This window comes from Lathyrus oleraceus, chromosome 5 (genome assembly GCF_024323335.1).
Source record: "Lathyrus oleraceus cultivar Zhongwan6 chromosome 5, CAAS_Psat_ZW6_1.0, whole genome shotgun sequence".
NCBI classification, from domain to species: Eukaryota; Viridiplantae; Streptophyta; class Magnoliopsida; order Fabales; family Fabaceae; genus Lathyrus; species Lathyrus oleraceus.
In genome coordinates this window covers 74,418,013-74,442,889 of record NC_066583.1, presented here as the reverse complement: position 1 = coordinate 74,442,889, position 24,877 = coordinate 74,418,013, and the positions used below count along the sequence as shown (strand labels likewise).

Below are 24,877 nucleotides of genomic sequence, written 5' to 3'. Positions count from 1 at the left end.
GGTTCCTCTATCAGTTATTCCCTGTGAGGCCCTTGATTTGAACCATCACATGGATGCCTCAACTTCTACATGCCCCAATCAAGGTAACATCTATAGTATCCCTTCTGGCTCAACTCCTGCCACTAATTCTAAGGAAGATATACACCACACTGATCGTGTTATAAGAAACCTAGTCACTAGAATCCTTAATGAAGGACATTCTGTGAATGGAGTCTCCACTCCCCTTTCTAAAATGTACCCCTCTCATAAGGTTGAACAACATAGTGAGAAGGATGACGATTCCTCTAGTTCTGAGAAGGACATGGCTGCTGAAGAGTTGTGCTCTCTAGGGAAAACTGTGTCTGATAAAGGAAAATCCGTGGCATCTAAAACTGCCAATGCTTCCCACTCTGAGAAGCATGATGATGCAAACGATGTGATTGACCTAGAGGATGATAGGTCTGATGATCAAGAGGATAACTTACTTCATCATTTAAAGCCAAGTGTGGCTAAATGCATGAAAACTCGAAAAGGAAGATTTGTGGCTGAACTTATGTCAACTAGAAAAGCTAAGAAGACTGCTGGTATTGGCCCTCCAAATCTTGGAGCAAGGTTGAAGTAAAGAAGAGGAAGGTTAAAGAAGATTCTGAGTATGAAGAGGATGTTGAGGAAGATGTCCCTGACATCTCTCTTGTGAAGAAAACCACTGTGAGGAAGTCTCTTGTTAAACTTGCTGTTGTGCATTTGGATAACATCTCTTTCCATCTTGAGGATGGAGCTGCCAAGTGGAAATTTGTGATTCAAAGAAGGGTGGTTATGGAAAGGGAGTTGGGAAAAGATGTTGCTGAAGTCAAGGAGGTCATGAACCTGATAAAGGTTGTTGGGCTGTTGAAGACTGTGGCTGGGTTCTATCAATGCTATGAGGGTTTAGTTAAGGAATTCATTGTCAACGTTCCTAAGGATATTGCTGATAAGAACAACAAGGAATTTTGCAAGGTGTTTGTGAGGGGTAAGTGTATCACATTCTATCCCACTGATAACACGAAATTATATCATATTTTTGGACTTAATTCAATTAAATTTTATTATTATTTATTTCAGTTCACTTCATTTTATAAGATATTACGCGGTATTTTCTTCCTATTTGTCTCAGGTGGTTTATTTTGAAGCACTAGTAAAAATGGAAGAAAAGGAGGTGCAAAAAGGAGAGAAAAAGAACCAAATGCCAAAGCCCAGCCCAAAGCGCAAGACACAAATGTTGTGCCTGTGACGGACGTCACAGAGGGCGTGACGAGCGTCACGCAAAACAGCCTTGTGACGAACGTCACACCATTCCCCTACTTTTTGGGCGCAAGTAACGCCTCAGAGACTTGAAGAGACGTTGAGGAGTGTTGGGCCCTATATCCACGCCATGCAATTAGCTACGTTGAAGACCTTTTGGCAGCAGACAGTTACTTAATGACACCAATATAAATAGCCACTTTGGAAAACCTAAAGTGGTTCCGAAGCTTTTCCAATTTTTTCCTTTGCCGCTTTTCGCTTTTGCTTATTTTCTTTTCCAGCAATTTCAGTATTGTTTCTTTATTTATTTTTTACAAGTTCTACACTATTTCCCTTGCAATTTATACTTTCCTTTTTAGCATTTAATTAATTCTTTTCGCACCATAGTTTCTACACCGGAAACTATTGTGCAACTTTTACCGGATCTAACCTTACGTTAGAATCTAGTTTTTATTTCCTTCGTTTTAATTTGTTGTTTAATTGAAGAATCCAAGAACAAATCCTACCGGCTTGTGGTGGAGTGTTCAAGACTATTGTTTAACGCATTCAGGTTCTTTAATTATTATTTAATGCTTTGTTTTATTACTTATTTATATTATCTGCCTGGGATGAGTCTGTTTATGCATGATATATATTTTTGTTTGTTTAGCATGTCTGGCTAATTCGCCTAGATATCGGTATGTAAAGTAATCGGAATAAGGGATCAAGACTAAGTCGGTCTAATTAAATTTAAAATTAAAATCAATCTTTTTACGGTCTCAATTTACAGGTTTAATAACAAGATTTTTTTACAAAAGTAAAAGACATAAAGAAGTTAAAATCAATAGAGCGAGAGTTTGAGGTTTTAACTGGACAGTGTAAATTAGGCATTAATTCTAGATCAGGGCGAGAGCAAGTTTTAGAGTTAATTAAATTCTGACCTTTTCCAAAAAGTATTTTTAAAGATTGAATGTGAGGACGAGAGTTAAGCATTCGGGTTTAATTGTATAACCTAAGTCAACAGAGCGAGAGTTTGAGATAAGGGTGTTTAAAACGGTCAGTGTTTTCTTAAAAAGAGTTTCTGCAACTTTATTGCTTTCAAAAAATGGTTTTTGACTTAATTATAAGTGACAGCTACATTAACATAAAATCATGGTTTATTCAACAGAGCGAGAGTTTGAGATAAAACCTTTAATCAATAAAGTTAACTGAAACGATTTATTTTAAAACCAAGAAACCGACAAAGAATTGATTCCCTAATTACGACGAACTACATACCGATATCCGCTTTATTAATATTTAATCTAGATCTTAGTTTAGTTTTTAGCTTTGCCCCCAAACAATCAACCATTATTCACCTTAGCTTTACGAAGTAACCTTAGATAACGGTATATCGATTCATAAGTCCCTGTGGGATCGATATCTTTTAAAACTACGCGATAGAACTGTGCACTTGCAGTTTGTACCCCAAATTCGACTCATAAAGTCGCGATCAAGTTTTTGGCGCCGTTGCCGGGGACTTTTATTTAATCGATATCGTAACTCTTCCGTTACGCTGTAGAGACTAAGGTTTCTTTTTCTTCTATTCTTTCTTTCGTTGATTTGTATGCCACGCACTCGCTCACAAGGCGAACCGCTCTATTTACGAATCAACGATATCGAACTATATCTCCGAGTCTTACGACGAATTCGGGAATATCGTGCTGCAAACAATCTCCCTCCTATAGAACTTCCTGATTTCAAAAACCTTTTTCCTTCGATAACCGAGATGGCAGAACCAGCTCGTGCTCTTAGAGATTACGCCGCTCCATCGCAAGATGAGCCGCATTTAAGTATTGCTCCGCCCGCAATCGAAGCAAACAACTTCGAGCTTAAACCTTCGCTGTTGCAGGCGGTGCAACAGAACCAATTCTCTGGAAATCCTACCGAGGATCCAAACCTTCATTTATCCGTATTTGTCCAATACGCTGATACTGTTAAAGCTAATGGTGTCACTTCAGAGGCAATTCGACTTCGTCTTTTTCCTTTCTCATTAAGAGATAGCGCTAGAAGATGGCTTCAATCTCTCCCTTCCAACTCAGTCACCACATGGAACGAGTTGAAGAAAGTTTTTCTTGCCCGATACTTTCCGCCAAGCAAAACAGCTATGTTAAGAGCCCAGATAAACGGATTTAAACAGAAAGACAACGAGTCTCTTTTCGAAGCATGGGAAAGATACAAAGACATGATGAGACTTTGCCCACACCATGGTTTGGAAGACTGGTTAGTAATTCACACATTTTATAATGGTCTCTTATACAACACAAGGTTAACAATAGACGCCGCTGCAGGTGGTGCATTAATGAACAAACCTTATGCTGATGCTTACCAGCTTATCGAGAGCATGGCCCAAAACCACTATCAGTGGGGAACCGAACGAACAACGGTGGAAAAACCTCAAACGAAAACTGGCATGTACGAGATAAGTAACCTTGATCACGTTAACGCAAAAGTGGATGCTTTGGTCCAGAAAATTGAAAGTTTAAACGTATCACCTTCAGCCGCCGTGGTTGCTATAACTCAGAATTGCGAGGTCTGTGGAATCCAAGGCCACACTCCTACGGACTGTCAACTCTTGACAGGAATCCAAGCAGAGCAAGTAAACTATGCTCAAGGAAGCCCCTATGCGAACACCTATAACTCAAATTGGAAGAACCATCCAAACTTTTCATATAAGAGTAATAACGCTTTGTACGCACCTGGACAGTCTCCAAATCAAGCCCCAGCTATACCTCCGGGATATCAGAAACCGAACCCATCCATGCCTAACAATAACGCCCCTAGGAAATCCAACTTGGAAATCATGATGGAAAACTTTATAGCTTCCCAACAACAAACCAATAAAGATTTCTTAAACCAGAATGTACACACTGGCGAACAACTTAAACAACTAGCAAGCAAAGTAGATGCCTTGGCTACCCATAACAAAATGCTGGAAACACAAATATCACAAGTAGCCCAACAACAAGCACCTACTGCTGCCCCAACTGGTACATTCCCTGGACAGCCCCAACCTAACCCGAGAAGCCACGCTCATGCAATTATATTAAGAAGTGGAACGGAAGTGGAAGGACTGTCTGATCCAAGGATAGAAAACCAAAACCCTAAGAAATCAACTGAGGAAAGTGAACCTAAGGAAAAGGAAGAGAGTAATAAGGAAACCCTAGAAAAGAAGGAACCTTATGTACCTCCACCACCTTACAAACCACCTATACCTTACCCTCAAAGGCTTGTTAAAACCAAAGATGCGGGCCAATTTAGAAAATTTGTTGATCTCCTTAAACAATTAAACGTTACAATTCCGTTCACCGAAGCTATTACGCAGATGCCCTCATATGCTAAATTCTTAAAAGAAATTCTTTCTAATAAGAGGAAACTTGAGGATAGCGAAACCGTTACACTCCCTGCCGAATGTAGCGCTATAATCCAAAACATGCCCCCTAAACTCAAGGATCCAGGTAGTTTCTCTATACCCTGTCACATAGGAAAATTTGTCATCGACAAAGCCTTATGAGATTTAGGAGCCGGAATTAGCGTTATGCCTTTATCCATATGTAAGAAACTGGAAATGGGAGAATTAAGACCAACCAAAATGTCTGTGCAACTAGCAGATCGTTCCATCAAATATCCTGTAGGAATCCTTGAAAACGTTCCCGTACGCATAGGTCAATTCTACATTCCCACTGATTTTACAATTATGGACATTAGAGAAGATGATATTACACCCATTATACTGGGAAGACCATTCTTAGCAACTGCCGGTGCAATCATAGACGTAAAACGAGGACGACTCACCTTCGAAGTAGGTGAAGAGAAAATTGAATTCATTCTTTCCCAATTCTTGAAAGCACCTGCAATAGAAGATACATGTTACTTCATGGATATCATCGATGAATGCATAAAAGAAGCAGAGTTAGAAGAAGACAAATCATCTGACTGCCTTGTAGAAGACAGATCTAACCAATGTTTAGCAATAACACCGGACCCTATGCAATGTCTTAACAAACCAACCTCTGACCTGAAAACACTTCCCAAAAATCTGAGATATGAATTCCTAGACTTAGAACTTGAACGACCTGTGATAGTTAATGCAGACCTAGGAAGACTCGAAACAGAAAAACTCCTACATATCTTAAGGAAGTATCCAACCGCACTAGGGTACCACATCACCGATCTTAAAGGAATAAGTCCTTCTATTTGTATGCACCGCATCATGTTAGAAGAAGACTGTAAAACCTCTAGGGAACACCAGAGAAGACTAAATCCGATCCTGAGTGAGGTAGTAAAGAAGGAAATAACCAAGTTATTGGAAGCAGGTATTATATATCCTATATCTGATAGCAAATGGGTTAGTCCTGTGCACGTTGTACCAAAGAAAGGAGGCATAACCGTTATTGAAAACGAAAAAGGGGAAACTATAACTAAACGAATCGAATCAGGATGGAGAATGTGCATTGATTATAGGAAACTAAACAAAGCAACCCGAAAAGATCATTTCCCTTTACCATTCATTGACCAAATGTTAGAACGATTAGCAAAACATTCACATTTCTGTTATCTAGACGGTTATTCAGGCTTCTTTCAAATACCAATTCACCCTGATGACCAAGAAAAGACAACGTTCACGTGCCCTTTTGGTACCTTCGCTTATAGACGAATGTCGTTTGGTCTGTGTAATGCTCCTGCAACCTTTCAAAGATGCATGATGGCAATTTTCGCCGACTTTCTCGAAAACATCATGGAAGTATTTATGGATGACTTTTCTGTATACGGACAAAGTTTCGAAGAATGCCTTGAAAACCTGGAAAGAGTTCTTGAGCGATGTGTAAAAGTAAACTTAGTACTTAACTGGGAAAAGTGCCACTTTATGGTACAAGAAGGAATTGTTTTAGGACACATCATCTCGAACAGAGGAATTGAAGTAGACAAAGCCAAAATAGAGGTAATCGAAAAACTTCAACCCCCAAGAACCGTGAGAGAAGTACGAAGCTTTTTAGGACACGCCGGTTTTTACCGACGATTCATCAAAGACTTCTCTAAGATAACTAAACCTTTAACCGGACTATTGATGAAAGATGCTGAATTCATATTCGACGATAACTGTTTAAAAGCATTTCAAACGCTTAAGCAAGCATTGATCTCCGCACCCATAATGCAGACACCAGACTGGAATGAACCATTCAAAATAATGTGCGATGCCAGCGATTATGCTGTAGGTGCTGTTTTAGGACAACGAAAGGATAAAAAGCTTCACGTTATATATTACGCAAGCAGAACCCTGGATGAAGCGCAAATGAATTACGCCACTACCGAGAAAGAACTCCTAGCAGTGGTATTTGCGCTAGATAAATTTCGTTCTTACTTGGTCAGAGCTAAAATAATAGTTTACACTGATCACGCTGCTATCAAGTACCTTTTAACAAAAAAGGATGCTAAACCTAGACTCCTAAGATGGATCTTGTTGCTACAAGAATTCGACTTAGAAATCAAGGACAAGAAAGGAACTGAAAACGTAGTAGCAGACCACCTCTCTAGACTTGAGAACCTTGAACCGGAAAGAACATCAATTAATGATGATTTCTCGTACGACAAACTTATAGCTACTTTGGAAGAGAACAACTCCGACATGCAAGTAGAAACCACCTTAGCTATATCTGTCACACCATGGTACGCTGATCTCGTCAATTATTTAGCTGCCGGAATAGTTCCACCTACTTTATCTTACCAGCAGAAGAAACGATTCTTCTACGACATAAAACACTATTACTGGGATGATCCCTTACTTTTCAAAAGAGGCCCCGATGGTATTTTCCGTCGATGTATACCCGAAGAAGAGGTAGAAAATATAATCCAACACTGCCACTCCGCTCCTTATGGTGGACACACAAATACATCCAAGACCTGCTCTAAAATCCTACAAGCCGGCTTTTATTGGCCAACTATATGGAAGGACGTACATGCGGCTATTAAGGAATGTGACAGATGTCAACGCACGGGAAACATATCTAGACGTGACGAGATGCCACAAAAAGGTATTTTGGAAGTAGAGATCTTCGACGTGTGGGGAATAGACTTCATGGGACCTTTTCCATCCTCTTTCGGTAACAAATACATACTCGTGGCAGTTGACTACGTATCAAAATGGATCGAAGCTGTAGCCTCCCCAACAAACGACACCCGAGTAGTAACTAGACTCTTTAAGAATATAATATTTCCGAGATTTGGCATCCCAAAAATAGTAGTCAGTGATGGTGGATCGCACTTTATATCCAAGGTACTCGAAAAATTATTATTTAAATATGGAGTGAGACATAGGATAGCGACACCTTACCACCCTCAGACCAGTGGACAAGTGGAAGTATCTAACAGAGAAATCAAGCAAATACTAGAAAAAACGGTCGCCACTTCAAGGAAAGATTGGTCATTGAAATTACCAGAAGCTTTGTGGGCATACCGAACCGCTTATAAAACCCCCATAGGGACGACCCCATTTAAGCTCATTTATGGAAAATCCTGTCACCTCCCGGTAGAATTAGAACATAAAGCCTATTGGGCTATTAGAAATCTGAATCTAAACTATAAAGCCGCCGGTGAAAAGAGAATCCTTGACATAAACGAATTAGAAGAACTCAGAAGAGACGCCTATGAAAATGCCAGAATCTATAAAGAAAGAACAAAACAATGGCATGACAAGCGTATATCAAGGAAAATCTTCAAGCAAGGCGACGCAGTCCTTTTATTTAACTCTAGACTAAAGTTATTCCCGGGAAAACTACGATCCAGATGGTCAGGACCTTTTCATATCACTAACATCTTCCCCAGTGGAGCAATAGAAATTAAAGGCAAATCCACAGAACCGTTTACCGTAAACGGGCAACGTCTAAAACACTATCATTATGCGGAAACCAATGGAGATTCGCAAATCCTACACTTAGACGAAATGCCCCCAGGACCTATAGATTATACTTAACAGAGTCTTTGTCGAGCTTGCGACATTTAAACAAAGCGCTTAGTGGGAGACAACCCACAATTATTTTATTATTTTCTTATTCTATTATTATCATTTTCCTATTTTTTTCCTCAATTATTCTTTTAATTTCTGTTTAGTATTCATTCCGGATTTATTTTAATTCAAAAGAAAAAAAAATAAAAATATAATACTAATTTTTTTCTTCTTTCGGCATTTGGCCAAATCCTGACTAAAACTCATGTTTTCTTTTCTCTAGCTAACACTAACCAGATGGGACATTTTGATCGTATGGGTATCAAATTCAGAGGAATGGCTCAGAAACAAAAGTTTGAAGAACTAGCCATTAGAGAGATGCTACCTAGTTTATATGCTGATGATTGGGCTATGACTGCCCTTGGACTTAGACAAAGTGTCCTGTATTTGCTGAATCAGATAGGATGGGAGACATCCCCTATCCTGAGACATTTCACCACCTACCGGAGACTCACACTAGAATTCCTTAGCTCATTAATCTATCTACCCAGCCATGGAAAAGGAATTAGCAGAGGTTTTATCCAGTTCAGAATGTTCAATATGGAGCACCAATTTAATATTAGAGACTTTACCAACCTTTTGGGTTTTCCTACCTCCTTTGACACATTCACAGTAAGCCAGGAAGAACTTTTTGAACATAGAGAACTTGAAAACTTTTGGGGTAAGCTGACTGGAAATGATGAGCCCGAAGAACATGAGTTTCTCTCTGGAAACATACACAACCCGACCTTTCGCTATTTCCATAAGATCCTGACCCACACTTTATTTGGGAAGAAGCCAAATAGTACTTCAGTTTCACGTGATGAACTCTTCATCATATTTTGTGCTTCCCAGAACCGTCCAGTAAACGGTGCCACTTTTATGTTAGCTAATTTGGACCACCTTATCCAGGATGAGCGAGCACCCATTAGAATAGGCGGTTTGATAACTATGATAGGTAATGCTATTGGATTACGTCAGCCTATGCTTGACCTAAGCCCTTTTTGTGGCATTACTACTATGAGTATACCCTTCCTCTTCAACACTATGTTTATAGCAAACCTAGGGTCTGAAGAGTTTGAGCTTATTATTGATAACCAGGTTCTTTGCCTATTCACCATGCCCGATCCTAGGACTAGCATTCATAACCGCAGTAACTGGCTCTACAACCTGAACGAAACTCCCACTCCTGCTAGATCCACTGAATCCATCCAGGACTATGAGATTTGTGATGACTATGAGACTTATGATGACCAGATCCCTCATGCTGAATCTGACCCTCAGACACTGTAACACCCTTCTAAATACCCCAAATTATTATTATTAAAATAACAATATATTCATCAGAGTAATTATGCCCCGAAGGGTGTCACACAATCATTTCACAAAAATCATTAAAATATCCTGTCATGCTCATTTATTTAATCAAAATAAGGTTCTTTGCATAATTCGCAGCGGAATAAAATTCAACTCAATGTAAAACATGTAACGCAATACATGTAAATCATCAACAACCAATATTCAATCAATTAAGACATCCCCTCCCGATGTTACATCTATCAGAGCATGACCCATAAGAACTACTCTAGACTCCAAGCATTAGCTTCTACTCAACTCATTTCTCGTTACCTGAAAAATAGGTGTAAGGGTGAGTTCCTCAATCAATATAACAAGCATTATAGAACAACATGTAATGCTAAGTAATTAACACATTAATTCACCCTAATCAGACTACACACTCAGCAACGGCAGTATCCGTTCAAACATCATATTCAACAATAACATATAACATATATATAATCTCAACCATACTCAACATCAACAACACAACACACAACACACATATAATACTGGAATACATCCATTCATATTATATGCCATACATTTATTATGCAATGAGACTCCATGCATGCGGTACCGACTATTTGTGAACATATAGTTCAACCTCACCGTCCAAATCCAGGCACGGCTACCGAGCTCACTAGTCCCACTCATTTGAGACATAGTGACTCACTCACTAATTCCTCACCATGGGAATTAGCTACCACCCCAAATGGGCCATGAAATGCACGCTACTCACCTAGCATGCAACAATCAACAACAGTCCAATAATGACTAAACTCACTAATTCCTCACCATGGGAATTAGCTACCACCCGAAGGCCACAATATGCATGCTAATTACCTAGCAATGCAACATCAACAATAATCAAGAATAGACACATGCTCACACTCTAAGCCATAAGATAGTCCATTCACAAATGCATACATTCACAACATCATGTATACCATCACACATTGTCAACACAATTTATCACAAAAGCATATTATATCATGCCACATAATCAAACACAGTATTAACACACTCTACTAATACCTATGCTACTTAAAACAACGGGAAATGATCCCTATCACATCATACCTCAGCTAAGTCGCATCACTCAGCCTAAACACCCAAAAACTGCACAACAGTAACACAGAAAAATCACAATTCTGCCCATACGCGTATTGCCTCTGCCATACGCGTATTGCCCAAACCTGGCCAAACCCATACGCGTAATGCCCACTCTCATACGCGTATTGCGCATTTCCTCGCCCAACTCATACGCGTATCACCTATCTCATACGCGTATGCTACGCGTAACAATCTCCCATTACGCGTACCACCAGAGACCAATTTACGTTCAAAATGTCATCTTTTTCTCCCATACGCGTAAGGCTTCCCCCCATACGCGTACCAACATCTCATACGCGTATTGCCTAGTGCCATACGCGTATGACCAGAGACCAGAGCTCCCAGATCTGCAATGGCTTCCCTGCTACGAGATCTACCCAATCCCACCTTCCACAGTCCAATTTTCACACAAAATCACTCATATCGTCTAACACGAATCATTCCCTGTTCTATTTCACAAATCCTAACATCATTACTTACGATTTCTACGAATTCCTTCGATTAAAACCCCAATTTCGTTCATCCCAAAAATTCAGATTTCCAGCATACAACAATCTAATCAGTGTAAAACAATGGTCTATTACTACCCATGACATATTATCATATAATACCCGTTAACCGATGATAAACCCCCCTTACCTGAGTAAATCCGGCAGCTTCCGTGCTCTAAGCTTCTCCTTCCTTCAACCTTCGTTCTCTGGCTTTTTGTCTCTTTGCCCTTTCTCTTTCAGCCGCTTCTCTTTTCCTTTTCACGTGAAAACCTTTTTCCAAAAATTGGGACTTTTTATTAATCCAACTTATATACTCCAATAATATTATTCCACTAAATAATTATCCCAATAATTATTTTTCCAAAATAATAATAATAATTCAAATATTCTAATTAAATTAATAAACATATTATTAATTTAATTTAAATAAATACATATTATTATCGGGGTGTTACAACTCTCCCCCACTAAAAGAGTTTTCGTCCTCGAAAACATACCTCAAGCGAACAACTCCGGATAAGACTCTTTCATCTGGCTCTCCAGTTCCCAAGTCACATTGCCACCTGCTGGTCCTCCCCAGGCTACCTTCACCAAGGCAATCTCTTTACCCCGTAACTGCTTCAACTCTCGATCCTCGATCCTCATAGGTGATGTTTCCACAGTCAGGTTATCTCTCACCTGTACATCATCTATTTGGACAACATGCGACGGATCATGAATGTATCTCCTCAACTGAGACACATGGAAAACATCATGCAAATTCGCAAGCGACGGCGGTAAAGCGATACGATAGGCTACCTCTCCTATCCTCTCCAAAATCTGATAAGGACCAATAAATCGAGGTGTCAACTTCTTCGACTTCAAAGCTCGACCAACACCAGTTATCGGAGTAACACGAAGAAACACATGATCTCCCTCTTGGAACTCAAGTGCCTTCCTCCTCCTATCATGATAACTCTTCTGACGACTCTGAGCAATTCTCATCTTCTCCTGAATCATCTTAATCCTTTCCGTAGTTTGTTGAACAATCTCCGGTCCAACCACAGCACTCTCACCGGACTCATACCAACATAAAGGTGTCCGACATCTCCTACCATACAAAGCTTCAAACGGTGCCATACCAATGCTCGAATGAAAACTATTGTTGTAGGTAAACTCAATCAAAGGCAAATAACAATCCCAAGCACCTCCCTTTTCCAAAACACAAGCTCTCAAAAGATCCTCTAATGACTGAATCGTCCTCTCAGTCTGACCATCAGTCTGCGGATGATATGCAGAACTCAATCTCAGCTTAGTTCCCAAAGCCCTCTGCAAACCTTCCCAGAACTTCGATGTAAATCTAGGATCTCGGTCCGAAACAATACTCGACGGAATACCATGCAAACTTACAATCTTCTCAATATACAACTCGGCTAACCTCTCTAACGGATAATCCATTCTGATCGGAATGAAATGAGCCGACTTTGTCAACCTGTCAACAATCACCCAAATGGCTTCAAAATTCTTATTTGTCCTCGGCAAACCAGAAACAAAATCCATACTGATACTATCCCACTTCCACTCTGGAATAGCCAACGGTTGCATCAGCCCAGACGGCTTCTGATGCTCAATCTTTGACTTCTGACAAGTCAAACAGGAATAAACAAAACTTGCAATTTCTCTTTTCATTCCCGGCCACCAAAATAACCTTTTTAAATCATGATACATCTTCGTAGCTCCAGGATGAATACTCAAGCCACTACGATGTCCTTCCTCCAGAATACTCTTCTTAAGTTCTGTAACTTCCGGAATACACACCCGACTACCAAATCTCAAAACACCATTCTCATCAACTCTGAATTCACCACCTTGACCTTGATTCACTAAAGTCAACTTATCAACCAAAAGCATATCGGATTTCTGACCCTCTCTGATCTCATCCAGAATATTACTCGTTAACTTCAGCATTCCCAATTTAACACTATTGTGGGTACTCTCACACACCAAACTCAAATCTCTAAACTGTTCAATTAAATCAAACTCTTTAACCATTAACATAGACATATGTAATGATTTCCGGCTCAATGCATCAGCTACTACATTTGCTTTACCCGGATGGTAATTCAAACCAAAATCATAATCCTTCAGAAATTCTAACCATCTTCTCTGTCTCATATTCAGCTCTTTCTGATCAAACAAATACTTTAAACTCTTATGGTCACTGAAAACCTCAAATCTTGATCCATACAAATAATGCCTCCACAACTTCAGAACAAATACCACGGCTGCCAACTCTAAATCACGTGTCGGATAGTTCCTCTCATGAACCCTTAGTTGTCTCGAAGCATAAGCTATAACCTGCTTATTCTGCATCAACACACCACCTAGACCCAACAATGAAGCATCACAATAAACCTCAAATAATTCCGACGAACTCGGTAATATCAGAATAGGAGCAGTAGTCAACCTTCTTTTTAACTCTTGGAAACCTTCTTCACATTTTGAGTCCCAAACAAACGCTTGCCCCTTTCTAGTCAACATCGTCAGCGGTAACGCCAACTTGGAAAATCCCTCAATGAACTTCCTAGAATAACCTGCAAGTCCAAGAAAACTTCTTATCTCAGAAACTGACTTCGGAGCTTCCCACTTAGATATCGCTTCTATCTTAGAAGGATCAACAGCAACACTTCCTCTTGAAATCACATGACCAAGGAAACTAACCTCTTCTAACCAAAATTCACACTTGGACAATTTAGCAAATAACTTCTTGTCTCGTAGAACTTCCAACACCACTCTCAAATGCTCAGCATGTTCTTCTTCAGATTTCGAATACACCAAAATGTCATCAATAAACACCACAACAAACTGATCTAGATACGGATGAAAAATCCTATTCATATACTCCATAAATACTCCAGGCGCATTAGTCACACCAAAAGGCATTACAGAATACTCATAATGTCCATACCTTGTTCTGAAAGCAGTCTTCTGAATATCCTCAGTTTTCACACGTATCTGATGATACCCAGATCTCAAATCTATCTTGCTGAACACACTTGCACCAACCAACTGATCCATCAAATCATCAATCCTCGGTAACGGATATCGATTCTTGATCGTCACTTTATTCAGTTGCCTGTAGTCCACACACAATCTCATAGTACCTTCTTTCTTCTTAACCAACAACACTGGTGCACCCCACGGTGACACACTCGGACGAATAAATTTCTTATCCAACAAATCTTCCAACTGACTCTTCAATTCAGTTAACTCAACAGCAGACATACGATAAGGAGCCATCGATATCGGTCTAGTACCAGGTACCAAATCAATTGAGAACTCAACTTCACGCTCTGGCGGTAATTCATTCACCTCTTCCGGAAACACATCAGGGAAATCACACACCACAACTAGATCGCCAATCACCAGTTTATCTTTAGCCTCCAAGGTTGCTAACAGCATAAACAACTCTGCCCCATCAGCTACTTCCTCATTCACTTGCCTTGCTGATAGAAACAAACTCTTTCCTTCCTCAATCTCAGGAAATATCACAGTCTTATCAAAACAATTGATGGAAACCCGGTTAAACACCAACCAGTTCATACCCAAGATAACATCAATCTGCACTAGTGGAAGACACACGAGGTCTATCCCAAAGTCTCTACCAAAAATACTCAAAGGACAATTTAAACAAACCGAAGTAGTAGTCACTGAACCCTTCGCAGGAGTATCAATCACCATACTACCTAACATCTCAGATATCTCTAACTTAAGTTTCACAGCACAATCCAAGGATATAAAAGAATGAGTCGCACCTGTGTCAATAATAGCTACAAGAGGAAAGCCATTAATATAACACGTACCTCGGATCAAACGATCATCTGCAGAAGTCTCAGAACCCGATAAAGCAAAAACCTTGCCTCCTGACTGATTCTCTTTCTTCAGCTTAGGACATTGTGGACTGATATGACCCAACTCTCCACAGTTGAAACAAGTCACAGTCTTCAACCGGCAATCTGCAGCCAAATGACCACCTTTTCCACATTTGAAACACTTCTTCTCGTTACTGGTACACTCATGGATACGATGTCCAGCCTGACCATATCTGTAACACTTAGCAGGAGCACTAGAGTCTCCCCCACTAGACCTCTTCATCCCACTCTGCTTCTGAAAACCTTTGCCAGCTGCATACGGCTTTCCACGATCAATCTGATTCTTACCTTTCCTATCAACCCTCTGCTGATAGCTCTCAGCTCTGGCCTTGGAATCCTGTTCGAAAATCCTGCAACAGTCAACCAAATCAGAAAACACTCTAATCCTTTGATATCCAATAGCCTGCTTGATCTCGGGACGCAACCCGTTCTCAAACTTCACACACTTTGAAAATTCCCCAGCCGCCTCAGCATAGGGAGTATAATACTTCGACAGTTCTGTGAACTTGGCAGCATACTCCGTAACAGTCCGGTTACCCTGCTTCAGTTCCAAGAATTCTATCTCTTTCTTTCCCCTGACATCCTCGGGAAAATACTTCCTCAGAAATCTCTCTCTGAACACAGCCCAAGAAATCTCAGCCTCTCCAGCAGTTTCCAACTCAGTGCGGGTAGCAACCCACCAATCATCAGCTTCTTCTGACAGCATATGCGTACCGAACCTGACCTTCTGGTTATCAGCACACTCAGTTACTCTGAAGATCCTCTCGATCTCCTTCAACCACTTCTGAGCACCATCTGGATCGTATGCTCCCTTAAACATTGGAGGATTGTTCTTCTGGAACTCACTCAACTGACGAGCAGCTCCCATTCCCACAACATTCGGATTTCCTCCAAGTACTCCAGCTAGCATACCCAGAGCCTCAGCAATCGCAGCATCATCTCTACCTCTTCCAGCCATCTCTATCCTGAAAACCCAAACAAGCTAACAAATAAGTACTGATAGGGTTACACAACACCTATCCCGTACAGGGAAACAGAATAACTACGACTCGACACGACCGACTATGCTCTGATACCACTAATGTAACACCCTTCTAAATACCCCAAATTATTATTATTAAAATAACAATATATTCATCAGAGTAATTATGCCCCGAAGGGTGTCACACAATCATTTCACAAAAATCATTAAAATATCCTGTCATGCTCATTTATTTAATCAAAATAAGGTTCTTTGCATAATTCGCAGCGGAATAAAATTCAACTCAATGTAAAACATGTAACGCAATACATGTAAATCATCAACAACCAATATTCAATCAATTAAGACATCCCCTCCCGATGTTACATCTATCAGAGCATGACCCATAAGAACTACTCTAGACTCCAAGCATTAGCTTCTACTCAACTCATTTCTCGTTACCTGAAAAATAGGTGTAAGGGTGAGTTCCTCAATCAATATAACAAGCATTATAGAACAACATGTAATGCTAAGTAATTAACACATTAATTCACCCTAATCAGACTACACACTCAGCAACGGCAGTATCCGTTCAAACATCATATTCAACAATAACATATAACATATATATAATCTCAACCATACTCAACATCAACAACACAACACACAACACACATATAATACTGGAATACATCCATTCATATTATATGCCATACATTTATTATGCAATGAGACTCCATGCATGCGGTACCGACTATTTGTGAACATATAGTTCAACCTCACCGTCCAAATCCAGGCACGGCTACCGAGCTCACTAGTCCCACTCATTTGAGACATAGTGACTCACTCACTAATTCCTCACCATGGGAATTAGCTACCACCCCAAATGGGCCATGAAATGCACGCTACTCACCTAGCATGCAACAATCAACAACAGTCCAATAATGACTAAACTCACTAATTCCTCACCATGGGAATTAGCTACCACCCGAAGGCCACAATATGCATGCTAATTACCTAGCAATGCAACATCAACAATAATCAAGAATAGACACATGCTCACACTCTAAGCCATAAGATAGTCTATTCACAAATGCATACATTCACAACATCATGTATACCATCACACATTGTCAACACAATTTATCACAAAAGCATATTATATCATGCCACATAATCAAACACAGTATTAACACACTCTACTAATACCTATGCTACTCAAAACAACGGGAAATGATCCCTATCACATCATACCTCAGCTAAGTCGCATCACTCAGCCTAAACACCCAAAAACTGCACAACAGTAACACAGAAAAATCACAATTCTGCCCATACGCGTATTGCCTCTGCCATACGCGTATTGCCCAAACCTGGCCAAACCCATACGCGTAATGCCCACTCTCATACGCGTATTGCGCATTTCCTCGCCCAACTCATACGCGTATCACCTATCTCATACGCGTATGCTACGCGTAACAATCTCCCATTACGCGTACCACCAGAGACCAATTTACGTTCAAAATGTCATCTTTTTCTCCCATACGCGTAAGGCTTCCCCCCATACGCGTACCAACATCTCATACGCGTATTGCCTAGTGCCATACGCGTATGACCAGAGACCAGAGCTCCCAGATCTGCAATGGCTTCCCTGCTACGAGATCTACCCAATCCCACCTTCCACAGTCCAATTTTCACACAAAATCACTCATATCGTCTAACACGAATCATTCCCTGTTCTATTTCACAAATCCTAACATCATTACTTACGATTTCTACGAATTCCTTCGATTAAAACCCCAATTTCGTTCATCCCAAAAATTCAGATTTCCAGCATACAACAATCTAATCAGTGTAAAACAATGGTCTATTACTACCCATGACATATTATCATATAATACCCGTTAACCGATGATAAACCCCCCTTACCTGAGTAAATCCGGCAGCTTCCGTGCTCTAAGCTTCTCCTTCCTTCAACCTTCGTTCTCTGGCTTTTTGTCTCTTTGCCCTTTCTCTTTCAGCCGCTTCTCTTTTCCTTTTCACGTGAAAACCTTTTTCCAAAAATTGGGACTTTTTATTAATCCAACTTATATACTCCAATAATATTATTCCACTAAATAATTATCCCAATAATTATTTTTCCAAAATAATAATAATAATTCAAATATTCTAATTAAATTAATAAACATATTATTAATTTAATTTAAATAAATACATATTATTATCGGGGTGTTACAGACACCATCCGGCTATTATGATATTGACCCTCCTCCTCAGCCTGTTCAGACCGAAGAATCAGCCATACCCGACCTCCGGCATCATATGCCCGGAACTGATTATAACACCGCCATTGAAGCTTTGATGTCAGAACAAGACGCCCTCAGAGGAGAATTTACTAACATGAGACACGAAGTTCTAGGATACATGAGCAGTATGACAGATCAGTTTCACGAGTTGCTACATCGTGTTAACTCTTTTGCTCCTCCGGCCAGAGATCGTGCAGAGGGATAGAATTTAGTTATTTTTCTAAATTATTTAGTTTTAAGTTAGATTATTCATTAATGTTATTTGAATTCATGTTCACATTTATTTCTCTTTCATTTCATTGTTTTCCTTTCCTGTATTACATTATGATCATTTTATTGAAGCTGTTTATTTAATTTTATTATGCAATAGCTATTATGCTCTACTGTTGCTACCTATGACTTATTATTATACAAAGTAGAATAAGTGTGCACGATAAATTAAATTGCAGAATAAACCAATCATAAGCAAAACAAAACAAAATAAATAACAAAAATAAAATCCTTTACCAAAGTGATTATGTGAAACGCTACTGAAGCCTTGCCAAAAAGGAATGTGTGACGAGCGTCACACAATCCATAACGGACGGCACGCCAAGTGCCTGTTACGAACGTCACACCCCTGTGACGAGCGTAACACCCTTCAGACTAGTGAACGTTAAGGAGCCGTTGGAGACGAACGTTACACCTTTTTTACTTTCTACCTTCCCCATTAATTTCCATTCAACCACACTTAATTACTTTTCAACCACTTTTTCTTTCCAACTTCCAAATTCTTCTCCTATAAATACCCCTCCAAACCTTCCTTCATTCACCACAAACCATTCTCTCCTACCAAATACATTTCTTTTCTTTCCAAATCACCCCTTCAAAATTCATTCATCACAATGGCGGGAAATCAGAATTTCGGAAATATCATCTTCCGATCCGAAGATGAAAATTATCAAAGGGAGCAATTCGAGCGTTTCCAACAGCGAGGCGTCGTTTCCACCAGGTACCCCGATTTAACTTGTTTACAACAATTAGGATTACTCCAAGGTATCGAATGGATGCTCCGTCAAGCCAACTTAACCTTCCTTTGCACTCATAATCAACCCACCTACCCATCCATAACCTTAGAATTCTTAAGTTCATACGACTACACCACTCCCGCCGGTGAAGACGAATTTTTAACCGGTACCGCAACCTTCCGTATGTTTAACACCGAGTATTCCTTAACCCAAAACCAATTGAGTACCATGCTACAATTCCCCATAGAAGGTCTGCTACACCCCAGAATCCCTCCAAACTCAAACTGGAACACGGTTGACGTTTTCGGCCTTTTCAAGAAAATTTCCGGTATAGATACCTACAACTGGGAAGAGCTCCTTCTCTCCCATATACATAACCCCACTATCCGGTACTTTATCCGCATCTTACAAAACACAGTCTTTGGAAGACCAAACAACAGCAAGGTCAACTCAAAGGAGCTATTCTTCCTCCAGTGCGTCTTCGAACCAGATACTCAGGTAAACGCCGCCTCCTTTCTATTTCATCATATCCGCACCTTATGTGCTAGAGGCCGACAACCTTTTATAATTGGTGGATTAATCACCACCATAGCACTTGGCCTAAACCTAGGGGATAAACTCCAAACTTTAGAATCTCTACCTCCCCTATCTATGGATATCAGCTACTGTCGATCCAGCCGCCTGATTAAGAACAGAGTAGGCGGAGGATATTATCTTATGGTGAACAACCAGGCAGTCCCAAGCGTTGTTCTACCAAATATCGCCCTAACTGATGTCACAAACCCCGACCGCCACCTCTATGATCTAAACGCTCCCGAAGCCACCGAGCCTTCACAAACAAACCCGCACACAGACGAGTTTGAAGCAATGGAGCAAGGTGATCACCCGCCTACACAACAGTCAGTCCCGCTCAACCCTTCCGGCAATGCAACTGGCCCATCCTCCCAACGTCGTCGACGAAGAAGGCCTGCAACCAACGACGACATCATAGATGCTATTGAGGGTATGCAGGCACAGAATGTCGAGATGATGCAGATAATGCATCAAATGCAACAACAACAGGATGCTAGGAATGCCATAACCGACCAGCGGTTTACTGAGTTGTTCAGCAGGTTCGACAACTTAGACTTACGTCAGAGATCACCAGGCCCAAGAACCAGAGGCGGAAGACAACCTTAGTTGTAGTTTCTCTTTCCTTTCCATATTGTATTTCATTTCCTTAAAACATTGGGGACAATGTTTAGTTTAAGTATGGGGGGGAAACCATGTTCTTTCTATTTTCATTTTTTCAAGTATGTACCTTTCCCTCCATTGTTTTGCTTTATTTATTACTTAAAAAAAAAAAAAATCTATTATTTTAAGTTAAGTCCCGAGTGTGAATAAATTTCTATTATCTATTCCCTCAAACTTTCATGAGCCACACAACAAAAACTCAACACCCAGTAAGTATAAAGGTCGCTCATCTTATCGATCTTGAGTCGAATCAAGACAAAGACTACTACCGCCAAACACTCTAAACGAACCCAACACGTTAGATCAGGATAAGTACCTATTATACCAATTCCTTGAACTTTTAAGTTTTATAGTAACCCCAAGTAGTTTATACGAGAAGTCAGCACCATCTTAATAGCAAACTACGTGGAGAGCCGATGAATATAAGTGGATGATTCCCAAAGTAACATAACAAAAAAATATATATCAGGAAATGCACTAATTAAGTTAGGTGATCCTTACCAGATCATTTAATCTAAAGGTTGCAGATCATACAAAAGCATAATATGAAAGATCCATTATGAGTTGGTTCAGCAGGTATCTGGTACTGAACTTGGTAGGGCGTACTACGGTTCGATCCCCCGCAATTTGCAATGGACTGAATAACGAAGTTATCCGACTTATGTACCAGAACTTCCAGCTAAAAGGGAATCATAATCACTAACCGGTTACTCCACTATGTGCGCGAAAAGATAAAGGGCTTAATGTGATTTCGCTAGAATGAAAACGGGTGAAATAAGAGTAAAGGAACTAGGATAGCTATCATAGTGTACTTGAACTGATTTGCATAAGGTGGGGTTGTCTAGGTTGTGACGGTGGTTGTTGATATCAAGATTTAACTCAAGTTGCTTCTAAACAAAATCCACTTGCAACCTATTACGAATTGATGAGTGTTTTGAAATTTCATCTGGCTAAATTTTTAAAACGATTCTATACTGAATTTTGCTTGAGGACAAGCAAAGATCTAAGTATGGGGGAGTTTGATAACACGAAATTGTATCATATTTTTGGACTTAATTCAATTAAATTTTATTATTATTTATTTCAGTTCACTTCATTTTATAAGATATTACGCGGTATTTTCTTCCTATTTGTCTCAGGTGGTTTATTTTGAAGCACTAGTAAAAATGGAAGAAAAGGAGGTGCAAAAAGGAGAGAAAAAGAACCAAATGCCAAAGCCCAGCCCAAAGCGCAAGACACAAATGCTGTGCCTGTGACGGACGTCACAGAGGGCGTGACGAGCGTCACGCAAAACAGCCTTGTGACGAACGTCACACATGGTGTGACGAACGTCACACCATTCCCCTACTTTTTGGGCGCAAGTAACGCCTCAGAGACTTGAAGAGACGTTGAGGAGTGTTGGGCCCTATATCCACGCCATGCAATTAGCTACGTTGAAGACCTTTTGGCAGCAGACAGTTACTTAATGACACCAATATAAATAGCCACTTTGGAAAACCTAAAGTGGTTCCGAAGCTTTTCCAATTTTTTCCTTTGCCGCTTTTCGCTTTTGCTTATTTTCTTTTCCAGCAATTTCAGTATTGTTTCTTTGTTTATTTTTTACAAGTTCTACACTATTTCCCTTGCAATTTATACTTTCCTTTTTAGCATTTAATTAATTCTTTTCGCACCATAGTTTCTACACCGGAAACTATTGTGCAACTTTTACCGGATCTAACCTTACGTTAGAATCTAGTTTTTATTTCCTTCGTTTTAATTTGTTGTTTAATTGAAGAATCCAAGAACAAATCCTACCGGCTTGTGGTGGAGTGTTCAAGACTATTGTTTAACGCATTCAGGTTCTTTAATTATTATTTAATGCTTTGTTTTATTACTTATTTATATTATCTGCCTGGGATGAGTCTGTTTATGCATGATATATATTTCTGTTTGTTTAGCATGTCTGGCTAATTCGCCTAGATATCGGTATGTAAAGTAATCGGAATAAGGGATCAAGACTAAGTCGGTCTAATTAAATTTAAAATTAAAATCAATCTTTTTACGGTCTCAATTTACAGGTTTAATAACAAGATTTTTTTACAAAAGTAAAAGACATAAAGAAGTTAAAATCAATAGAGCGAGAGTTTGAGGTTTTAACTGGACAATGTAAATTAGGCATTAATTCTAGATCAGGGCGAGAGCAAGTTTTAGAGTTAATTAAATTCTGACCTTTTCCAAAAAGTATTTTTAAAGATTGAATGTGAGGACGAGAGTTAAGCATTCGGGTTTAATTGTATAACCTAAGTCAACAGAGCGAGAGTTTGAGATAAGGGTGTTTAAAACGGTCAGTGTTTTCTTAAAAAGAGTTTCTGCAACTTTATTGCTTTCAAAAAATGGTTTTTGACTTAATTATAAGTGACAGCTACATTAACATAAAATCATGGTTTATTCAACAGAGCGAGAGTTTGAGATAAAACCTTTAATCAATAAAGTTAACTGAAACGATTTATTTTAAAACCAAGAAACCGACAAAGAATTGATTCCCTAATTACGACGAACTACATACCGATATCCGCTTTATTAATATTTAATCTAGATCTTAGTTTAGTTTTTAGCTTTGCCCCCAAACAATCAACCATTATTCACCTTAGCTTTACGAAGTAACCTTAGATAACGGTATATCGATTCATAAGTCCCTGTGGGATCGATATCTTTTAAAACTACGCGATAGAACTGTGCACTTGCAGTTTGTACCCCAAATTCGACTCATAAAGTCGCGATCACCCACTGTTATTAACAATTTTCTGGGAAGAAAAATTGAGGGTGCAGGTGAATTGGAAGCTACAGACAATGAGGTCTGTAAAGAGATTACAGCTAGGCATGTGAAAGGTTGGCCTATTAAAATGCATCTTCCTGCTGGGAAGTTGACTGTCAAGTATGCTATATTGCATAAAATAGGAGCTGCAAATTGGGTGCCTACCAACCATATTTCCACCATTGCTAATACCCTTGGAAGGTTTATTTTTGTTGTTGGAACCAAAGTGAATTTTGACTATGGTAGATTTATGTTTGAACAAATCATCAAGCATGTATCTACTAATGCAGTTAAGCTGACTATTACCTTTCCCTCTATGATTTGTGGGATTATCCTGAATCAACACCCTGGTATTTTGCGTTCTAATGACTTACCTAGTAGAAGAAAACCTGTTTTCTCTGTGCACTATAAACTGTTTGAAGGCAATCATGTCGAAGATATTGTCATGACATCTGCCATGAAAAAGCCAGCCTCAAAATTTGGAATAGTTGCTGAGCTTAAGGAGACTTGTAAAGAGCTAGGTGAAGGGATAAGGGTAGAAACAACTAGGAAACAATCGTTGGAAGCCTTGATGGCAAGCTTGGAGCAAGCTGAAGGTGAAAATATTGAACATGCTAAGGAAGCTGAAGCCCACACCTCTAGTGAGAGGTCTACAAACAATGATGAGACAAGTGGCAATTCTGTTTCTGGTGCTGATGAAGCTGCAAGCTCAAGCTCTACTGATTAGTCCCTTTGACTTTGGTTCATATTTACTTGATGGTTTTTGTTGTTGTTTTGATGGATTTACTTGTTTTTGGGTATTACTTTGTTGATCTGTTTCTCATCTTGCTTATAGCTGATTATGTACTTGGTTTTGTAACCCTTTAACTTTTGACATTTCGTTTAATGACTAAATAGACATTTATTTTGTCTATTTGGTCTCATTTGGCTAAAAAGGGGGAGAAATAGCTATAGCTATAGATGATGTTTGTCTCATACAAAGAGGGAGAACTGTTTGGTGTGTAGTTGTTTGGCACAGGGGGAGAACTCTCTATGTTCTGTCTGTGTGAAGCAGGTTGTTGCTGAAGGGGGAGGTGGTGTGTTCTGAGTACAAGCGCATGTGTGTTTACTAGTTGCTTTTTCTGCTAGTAATGTGTGTATGTTTACTTCTGCTGTTGAACTAATACTTTGATTGATTTCTTGTGAACGTATGATCTGGTGTATATTTTAGCCAAAGTTTGCCAAATGGGGAGTTTGTTGGTTCTATGTGTTGGCATCAATTTTGGTAAAACTTAGTGTTATCACAAGATGTCACACGTGTTGTCTTGACATGTGATATCAGCTTCTTGCAGGTTGTTTAAATATGGTTGTGCAGGATTTAGTCAAGATGTCAGACCCGATGTTAAGACATGTGCATTACAGAATATTCAGTCTGAATGTTATGTGTTTTATTGTTGCGTTTTTCATGCAAATCTTTGTGTGCT

The 24,877-nt window shown here is 39.6% G+C and overlaps 1 protein-coding gene and 1 pseudogene across 1 annotated transcript; one reads left to right on the top strand and one right to left on the bottom strand.

The window, feature by feature from the left end:
• The first annotated feature begins 795 nt into the window (after window positions 1-795).
• LOC127078817 (uncharacterized) lies at window positions 796-24,281 on the top strand. The gene is made up of 3 exons (XM_051019241.1): window positions 796-988; window positions 23,429-24,010; window positions 24,250-24,281. Exons 1-3 carry the CDS (start codon window positions 796-798, stop codon window positions 24,279-24,281), a joined length of 807 nt encoding a protein of 268 aa, XP_050875198.1.
• On the bottom strand, window positions 3,393-3,492 carry LOC127089192 (uncharacterized; annotated as a pseudogene).
• Window positions 24,282-24,877: the final 596 nt, after the last annotated feature.